Source organism: Fusarium tjaetaba, assembly GCF_013396195.1.
Source record: "Fusarium tjaetaba strain NRRL 66243 chromosome Unknown NRRL66243_c0000428, whole genome shotgun sequence".
In the NCBI taxonomy this organism is placed as follows: domain Eukaryota; kingdom Fungi; phylum Ascomycota; class Sordariomycetes; order Hypocreales; family Nectriaceae; genus Fusarium; species Fusarium tjaetaba.
In genome coordinates this window covers 1-8,474 of record NW_023501624.1, presented here as the reverse complement: position 1 = coordinate 8,474, position 8,474 = coordinate 1, and the positions used below count along the sequence as shown (strand labels likewise).

The 8,474-nt window shown below is 50.5% G+C and overlaps 3 protein-coding genes across 3 annotated transcripts; all 3 read left to right on the top strand.

The window, feature by feature from the left end:
- Positions 1-1,641: 1,641 nt before the first annotated feature.
- Positions 1,642-4,059, top strand: FTJAE_13491 (GIP2 Glc7p-interacting; the record flags this gene model as incomplete). Its single annotated transcript, XM_037346640.1, has 2 exons — positions 1,642-3,630; positions 3,676-4,059. The coding sequence occupies 2 exons, from the start codon at positions 1,642-1,644 to the stop codon at positions 4,057-4,059; spliced, it is 2,373 nt and encodes a 790-aa protein (XP_037199484.1).
- Positions 4,060-5,668: 1,609 nt separating this feature from the next.
- Positions 5,669-7,814, top strand: FTJAE_13490 (serine-type carboxypeptidase Z precursor; the record flags this gene model as incomplete). Its single annotated transcript, XM_037346639.1, has 7 exons — positions 5,669-5,800; positions 5,850-5,979; positions 6,030-6,420; positions 6,466-6,517; positions 6,563-6,970; positions 7,021-7,279; positions 7,327-7,814. The coding sequence occupies 7 exons, from the start codon at positions 5,669-5,671 to the stop codon at positions 7,812-7,814; spliced, it is 1,860 nt and encodes a 619-aa protein (XP_037199483.1).
- Positions 7,815-8,098: 284 nt separating this feature from the next.
- Positions 8,099-8,474, top strand: FTJAE_13489 (uncharacterized protein; the record flags this gene model as incomplete). The annotated part of the gene is made up of 1 exon (XM_037346637.1): positions 8,099-8,474. A coding segment is annotated over one exon (376 nt), but the record flags the coding sequence as incomplete, so codon positions are not given.

The following is an 8,474-nucleotide window of genomic DNA, read 5'->3' as shown; positions in this document are numbered from 1 at the left end:
GAGAGAGTCTATCTATTGGATCCTGCACAGAATCAATAATACAACGTCAAACATACAACAGAAGGCACAAGAAGAGTACGGATAAGATTACTGTAACAGAACAGATATCTCGTAAGTGCACGACAGACAGAACAGACAGTCAGAACATGATGCCCACCCCCTCCCTCTCTCAATCAACCCTACCATCCACTCCCTAACCCATCCCCCATCCCAACCAAAAACTCGTTAGCCCACCCCTGGCCTGCAACTCAAATCCTGCCCACTCTGCTCATCCCTGCCCATTGACACCCACCACCATCCCAAAGAAACCAACAGACGGCCCATGCCTACGCGGCTCTCAACCTTGTAGCTCGCTAGCCTCTTAGTCCCATGCCGCTCAGGCCGGGCCCCGGTGCTGCCCTCACACCTCTCCAAGGCAGCGTAGGAAAGAGTTTTGTACCTTGGTTTTTTAATTGGGACCTGGGTGGGCTTGGCTTTTGGTCTTGGTTCTTGGGGGTGTTCTCTTGGTGCAATTCGCCTGCAGCGCAAGACTCAAAACCACCTGCTCCCCGCAGCACTCTTATCCTCGATTCCTTTCAGCATCTCCACCAGCTCTGATTGCTGTCGACGAGTTTATGACCACCGAACTGACTGACTGACTGACTCTACTTCAACAGACTTCCTCCTCTAAGTCTTTGATATCAGCAGCCTCCTTTTTCATTGTATTTTGTTTTTCACTGTTTGATCATTGATTGATTCTTGTCTTTGTTGGTTTCCTGTTTCATGCCGCCATCGTCCTCATCGCCATCATCATCATCATCATCTCGACGAGCCTCCTAATCCGACGACGACTCTTCTCGCATCACGTTCAACGGATCCCTCATCTGCTGTATCACTTCACTGTGATACCCTCAACCCAACCACCGCCAATTGCCGAGCTGTACCTTTCGTGGAATTCTATCTGCTCTGTTGCTGGAATATTGCCAGAGCATTTGTTTTTCTCGAGTCGTATCAGTTTGCCTGCTTATTTTTTGTTGGGGTGCGCATTGATCAATTTCATCATGTAAGTAGTGCACTGCACCTTATCGCCCGCCCACTGAAACCACCACCACTGCACTCACTGTACTCCCCTGTGGATGCACCTGGACCTCAGCACAGCACTGTCCTATTGTTTCGCGTCATCCTCTTATTGTCTTCCATCGCAACAATCGTCAAACAATTCAAAACAATCGTCATTCGTCATTTTTTACCTTTTGTCAACAGCCTGCGAAAACCTTTTTGCCATGAATTGTCCCCCATCAGCTCTTATCTTTATCCCACGTTTTTCGTCTAATTATGCATCGCCACAAAAATTCCCTGTTTCTTAACCATGCTAATCAGTGCCTTCCCCATTATTAGACCTGATCTCGATCACCTTTGGCGCCTGCCTTGATCTTCATCGCATACGCTAGGAGAAAGGAAAACCACTTCTCCGCGCAACTGCCCTTGAATCTCTCTCATCACGAGAAGAGAGCGAAAACCTCATTATTTACCTGGGTTACTTCTTTTACTTTATCCTCCACGTGGTGAAGCGAAGTTCCTGGCAAACGGCTTCCACGGAATAATCTCCTCCTCTCCTCCCCCCTTCTTCTCCCTCTAATCACAACACAACCCACCTTGGGAATGCCTTACACGCCACCCTCACATCGATCTCCCGCTTCGTCAGCCTCCGCATCGCCCGTAGCGAGTCGGCGGTCGTCGCTACAATCGAGCCCTCGACCTAGTCTGCCGCGATCCGCTTCATATCTTACAAAGCATCGACGAACACCTTCAGCTTCAGCCCTCAGCGATGGATCGACAGGGACGCTGACACCGCAGGGAACATCGGAGGATCTCAAGGGCATGGGCACAGCTGTTCCTTCAAGCGTGAGACAATCACCACCACCCGTCACTGACGAACGCACAATGCCTATGGGTGCCATCATCTCGCCACCTGATTCTGCTTCCTCCGGTAGCGACGACGAGGAGCAAGAACCACAGATTCGAGGTCGAAAGCTTGACAAGGCTCTACGGGATGCTGTCAGCCAGATCCCCATGCCACGTTCATCATCTCCTCCACGATCACAATTGCAGCACCAAGACAGCACAGAACATCTCCAGCTCCGCCGCAAAGATGGTGTACATCTGAGCTTCAGCACAAGCGCACTAGGCGATCTCGCAAAGGGCCGTAAGATGGGACACGTTCGATCAGCCACTGAGCCAAACGCTGGCCTCTCCAAGTCAGACGACAACTCGATATCAGTATCAGAGGAGGAGTCTGACGAGGACCTGCTTAAGAAGCCTCAGATGGTGCGAAAGAAGTCTGGTGAGCTAGTCCGACCTGCCCTCCGTCCTTCTTCCCGACGACGCCCCTCAAGCATGCCCGGTACCCCCATCTTTTCCAAAGCTGTTCACTTTGATTCACACCTCGAGCACGTCCGACACTTCTTGCAAGTGGACCGACCTCTGGCCGTGAGTGCTGGATCTTCCCCAATTGACAGCTACGAGAGTGATACCGAGTATCCCTTCCCTGGCAATGGCAAGCAGACTGCCCGCACCCCTCCTTTTGAGTGGGAGATCCTCACCACAAACTTCCCTCACGATTCAGCCGCGCGTAAGTCGTCGCCCGTGAGACTGGAAAAGGTTTGGCTCTCGGCCGACCAGAAGTCCCTTCTTGGCTCTGTGGCTGTCGCCAACATCGCCTTCTCCAAGGCCGTTACCTGCCGTTTCACTCTGGATTACTGGAAGACCACCTCGGAGGTTGCCGCTGACTACAGCCACGAAATCCGCCCCCGGGAAACGCCGCTGGGTCATGATCGCTTTACCTTTTCCATCAAGCTTGCTGACACGGCCAACCTCGAGTCAAAGACACTCTTCCTCTGCATCCGCTATACCGTCAACGGACAGGAGTACTGGGACAACAACAGCAGCTCTAACTTCCAGGTCGACTTCCGAAAGAAGCATCTGCCCATGAACGGGAAGAACAACTTCCAGGGCGCTTCTTCCCGACCCGCTAATGGCCTTCCCCGGAGTAGCCGACGCACCAGCAGCGCCAATGTCCCCCGACCCAAGTCGATGCCCGCTGGCTTTGGTGACTTTGGTGACGATGCTAAGCTCAACTTTGACCAGCCAATCCACGAGTATCTCGGCGAGTCTGAGAACAGCACCGGCGGTCTCCGTCTCAAGTCCAAGTCGGCTGGCAACCTTGCTAGCGATAACCTCTCCAAGGATTTCGGCTCGCCTAGCGGACTTGCCTTCTCCAACCGTTATGACTTTGGTGCTTCCTTGAGCGCTGCTGTCCAGGCCGCGAAGGACAAGGAGGCCTCTCAGGATAAGGATGGACTTTACATGAAGGCCAATGTCCGGACTCCCAAGCCCACCCTCACTCTCCCTGAGCCAGCCACCAAAGCTAAGAGCCAGTCTCCCACCGGAGCTACCTCTCCCAACTCGACCATCTCCAGCTCTTCATATGAAGAGTTGGTCAACAAGTACTGCTTTGTACGTGCCCCCGAAGTTCGCCCTGCTTCACCCATCGCTTCTGGTGCCCGTCGCCCATCCCTGATCCACCAGAAACTCAGCATCAGTCTCCAAGGCCTACGGGATGGCACGGCGACACAGAAGCAAAATGAAAGAGTCGGTTACTAACAGTTGTTCGTGTTGCAGTTTGGATCAAAACAGTCGAGTCCTAACATGAAGGACGGTACACTCAGCGGTGCCCGCTTCGACGGTGCTGCCGGCGGAAATCACCACCGCCGCAGCTATACCACCTCGCTTGGAAGCCCGAACGGAAATGCCCATCACGCCGGACCCGCAGCTCACCATACCCTTCAGCTGCACGGCGCCATGAGCCCTCCTTCGGGTGCTTCAACACCAAAGGATGCGTTTCGTGCCAACAGTACTTCGCCTTCACCGAGACCTTCAGCCACGGCTAGGTCGGCCTCACCCGCCTTCGTGTCGTTTGATGCTACACCATCCAACGATCTGTCGTACCATGTCCAGCAACAGATGATGGATCGGTTTCCCTGGTCTGATGGACATGCTGCTACGGCGATCCGAGGATAGAATCGCAACGGCGACCGTGGAATGAGGTTAGACTGTTAACATCCACCAGCAACACAACATCAAGAGCAACCCAAGATTGCATTACTATCTTGATATCTAATTACCCTTCAACACTTATGGGACAAGACAACATTATGATTGTCGCCCAACATCACTACTCTACCGGCTGTTTGATCCGAAACAGCACAGCCCTTTGACATACAGTCACTGGGTATGCTTTCACGGCTGACGGCCACAATTGTTTGGCGTTACGGTATTGGACTTGTGCTAGCCTGGCATGGCAAGCCGGGCATCCGCATCGGAGTTTGGGAGCCATGTTTACCTGCGAGTCCTGATTTCCTCGTTTGCTCTTGCGGAATATCACCCGCTTCTGTTTTACTCTTGTTTTTTAATCGGAACTTTCTGGCCATCGTCACCGCTCAACCCTAACGCTTGCTTCACGCCGTTGAACGGACAGAGACATGCTTTAATGCGGGTTCTGCGAGTGACGTGACAGACCATTGTGTTTTATCTTTACGTCTGCAGATAGTTGAGCGAAGCCTGGTTTTACGCGTGTCACGAATGTCTCCGAGGCGCATGCCTAAACGATGACTTGATTGAATGCGAAGACTGTATAATGGCGAATGGACAGGACAATTGGGCATGGATTCAAAAAAGTTTGCCTTGCGATGAAAGGAATGCAATGCGAAGGATTGTGTTTGGAAGGGAGGAAAGGAGTTGGGTCAGAACAGATATAAATTATACTATACACTACAAAGCTGCCAGAATGCAATGCAGGTACAGCTCAAGAGAATCATTTGGACCTCTGACTTTTATCCATGCTGTGATGTGAATGTGTGATTGACTGTAATGATGAAGGGCAAGATGGGGGTTGAGGGACAGACCGTCAATGGCTTGTTATTTTCATCCATGACGAAACTGAAGCGGTGAACACAAAGACGTCTAAATTTAACTTCTTCCGACATGACGATAAACTTCAATTGAGTCTCTTTTCGTACCCAAGATCGAATATCCATTCCTCATTCCGGAGAAATTGTTTGGCGAGCATCCAAGCCACGCACCGTAAGCTCAACGAGGCTCCTTGATTGGCCGGCTCGCCAACAAACAGTCCCATCCTTTGTTCAGCCTTACAGGCAATGCCCTGGCCGTAAGCAAACACTCCTAAATCAGAATGAAGCAGTGGATCGCAGAGTCATCAGTGCATTATATTGTTCTCTTGCTTCTGGATGTGATTGGTCGGGTCGCCAATCATGGTTGCGATACTCAATTGAGAGCAATGAAGCAGGCTGGGAGGAAAGAAAACACAGGACCTCGATCCTAAATGACAAAAAGATTTAGGTAAATTTATTTATATTCAGTATATTCTTACTAAACTTAGGATAACTTCTACCGAGTTTATTTCGACACCCTAATGTAAGGTTCGCCGTTTTCTTGCCCCCAGGGTCGTGATGTGTTTCATGGAGTCTGAGCCTCTCTGATGATGAGCGATTGGCGAGATGATGTTGATCAATGTTCTGGGATTAATCCGTATAAGAGCGTGGGTTTATCGCTGGGAAAGAGAAGGAGTATCTATTCATCTCGTACACTCTTCTCTTTTTGTTATTTCGCAATGAGGCTTTCAAAGAATCTTGGTCTGGTGTTTGTGTCGTTGGTGGCGGCTCAAGAGTGGGTGGCTGGGCCAAAGGGTCTAGAAGTCGTGTCGTCCAAACTGTTTAATGGCGCTGAGATTTCGTACAAGAAGGTAAAGGCTTCAAGCCTCTCAGACGGTGGAGTGACTAACAGTCGAATAGACTTCTGTTTGTGAGACTACTGAGGGTGTCAGTGCTTACAGCGGTTATGTATCGCTTCCGAAGAGTTTACTGCCTGATTTTCAGCATTGGGATGAAAAGCAGAGAGCTCATCTGTTCTTCTGGTACTTTGGTACGACACCTTACCCAATTTCATGTAATTTATATACTGATAGACCACAGAGGCCCGAAACAATCCCTCTACTGCCCCAACATCAATCTACATAGGCGGCGGTCCCGGCTCATCCTCCTTCGACAATACAAACGGTTTCCCCTGCTCCGTGAACGCCGACTCCAACTCAACGACCCTAAACGACATATCATGGAACAAGCACGTCAACATGCTATACATCGACCAGCCACTGGGTACAGGCTTTTCGTACGTTGATCTAGTCAATGGAACGTTTGATACCCTCACCCAGACGTTTACGCCGGTGAAGGGGGAGAAAGTGCCAGAGACGAATGGGACGTTTTTGCAGGCGACTTTTGACTCCGGGGAGTTGGAGACTGTGCCGAAGACAACGATGAGTGGTGCTAGGACTATGTGGGCTTTTGCACAGGTTTGGTTCAATGAGTATGTCTACCTGTCAAGCTGTGTTGGGTAGGGCTAATGAGTTAGGTTTCCGGAGTGGCACACTGAGAATGATGAGATATCACTCTGGACATCTTCAGTAAGTCCCCCCACAACCTTGACTTACCATCGCTAACATCTTTAGTACGGTGGCTTCTACGGCCCCAACTACTTCTCTTACTTCCAAGATCAAAACACCCTCATCTCCAACTCCAAACCAACCTTTAAAAACGCTACGATTCTTAACCTTGCGACTCTGGGTCTTCAAGAACCTGGCATTGACGCACGAGCTATGGCGAAGGGGTACCCTGAGTACGGTCATCATAATAACTACGGTCTTCAATTCTTTGACGATAAGACGTACAAGGGTATGCTCGAGCAGATTGAGGAACCAAAGACGGGCTGCTATGCGTTGACGGATAAGTGTCGTGCTCTCGTGGCGGAGGGCGACCCTGAGAGGTTCGGGAATAACGAGACTGTTAATGAAGCTTGTCTTGCGGCGACGAATTTGTGCTTCTTTGGGATACAGGGGACTTACCAGGCTACCTCCGACGTGCGCTCTCCTCCCCATCGTTTTATATGGCATGTACTGACTTGAAACAGCGATCGCCTTTTGACATCACGCACTCCAACACCACGCTCTTTCCAAAGCCTTACATTGAGAACTTCTTCAACCAACCTTGGGTCCAGCGCGATCTCGGAGTTCCGCTTAACTTTACCACTGGAGTCAATAACATTGGTAAAGTGTGGTTGGGACAGACGGGAGATATCATGATTGGGAGTCTTCATGCTGTGGAGAGGGTTATTGAGCGGGGTGTCAACGTTGCGTTGATCTACGCTGATCGCGACTATCGCTGTCCTTGTAAGTTCTCACAAAAGCTGACTACAGACGATTGCTAATTAGTAAAGGGTACGGCGGTGAAAACATCAGTCTTTCACTAAACTTCCCCTCTGCTCCTGAGTTCCGCTCCGCTGGATACACACCCATCAAGACGAACTGCTCCTACACAGCTGGTTTCGTCCGCGAGCACGGCAACGTATCATTCTCACGAATTTTCGAGTCTGGACATGGTGTAGCGGGGTATCAGCCCGAGGCGCTGTCTGTGATCTTCAACAGAGTCATGTCGCGACGGGATTTAGCGACTGGAGAAGTTGATCTGAAGAAGCATAAGGGATACAAGACCAAGGGACGTAAGAGTGTGAGGGGTGTGATGAATAAGGTTCCTGAGTCGCCGGTGAATATGTGCTTTGTTAGGGATGCGCCGTTGAGCTGTACGGATGAGCAGTTGATGGCATTGGCGGTGGGTGAGGCCAAAGTTAAGGATTGGGTTGTTGTTGAGCCGAAGGGGAAGAAGCCTAAGGCTATGGAGGTCGAGAGGAGGGGACGATTTGTTTGAGAAAATTGGGAGATCAATTGATTGGGATAGATAAAGATTCACTTCACTTCACTTCTATTATTATTGTTTATTATTTATATAGAGAATTATTGACTTACACTGATTGACTCAACTGCATGAAAGTGGATCGCAAGAGCTGACGTCACATGCCAACTCAGCTCTGCCAGCTCAGCCCAGCTCCAGCTCCTCAGCTTCAGGACCCCTCACTAACTAACCAACTCTACCCTCACACCTTAACCTTAGCTTCCTTTCCATCCCCATCACCAACTCTGCTTCTTCCCAAAATGTCCTCCCGCGGCGTCCCAGAAGTTCTCTTCAAAAAAGTAGACGAGTACGTCGACTCCCTCGCGCCCCAGATCCAACCCCGCATCACCTCCGAGCTCGAGACCTTTCAGCAAAAGACGATCGACAGCCTCGAGGATAAAGTCGTCGACGCTTTCCGCTCGCTCTTCAACAAAGATAAAGATTCCTCGTCTCGAAGTCCGTTTGATCTCAAGGATGATGCGCCTGATGCCTACGGTGGACAGAGTCTCCCGTTTGCAGATGAGTTGGCCAAGTTGACGAGGAGTTTTACAAAGATTACTGATGAGGCGGGGGATGATTTACGGGATATTTTCGATATTACGGAGGGGAGGGGCGCTGGACAGAGCGATACACGGT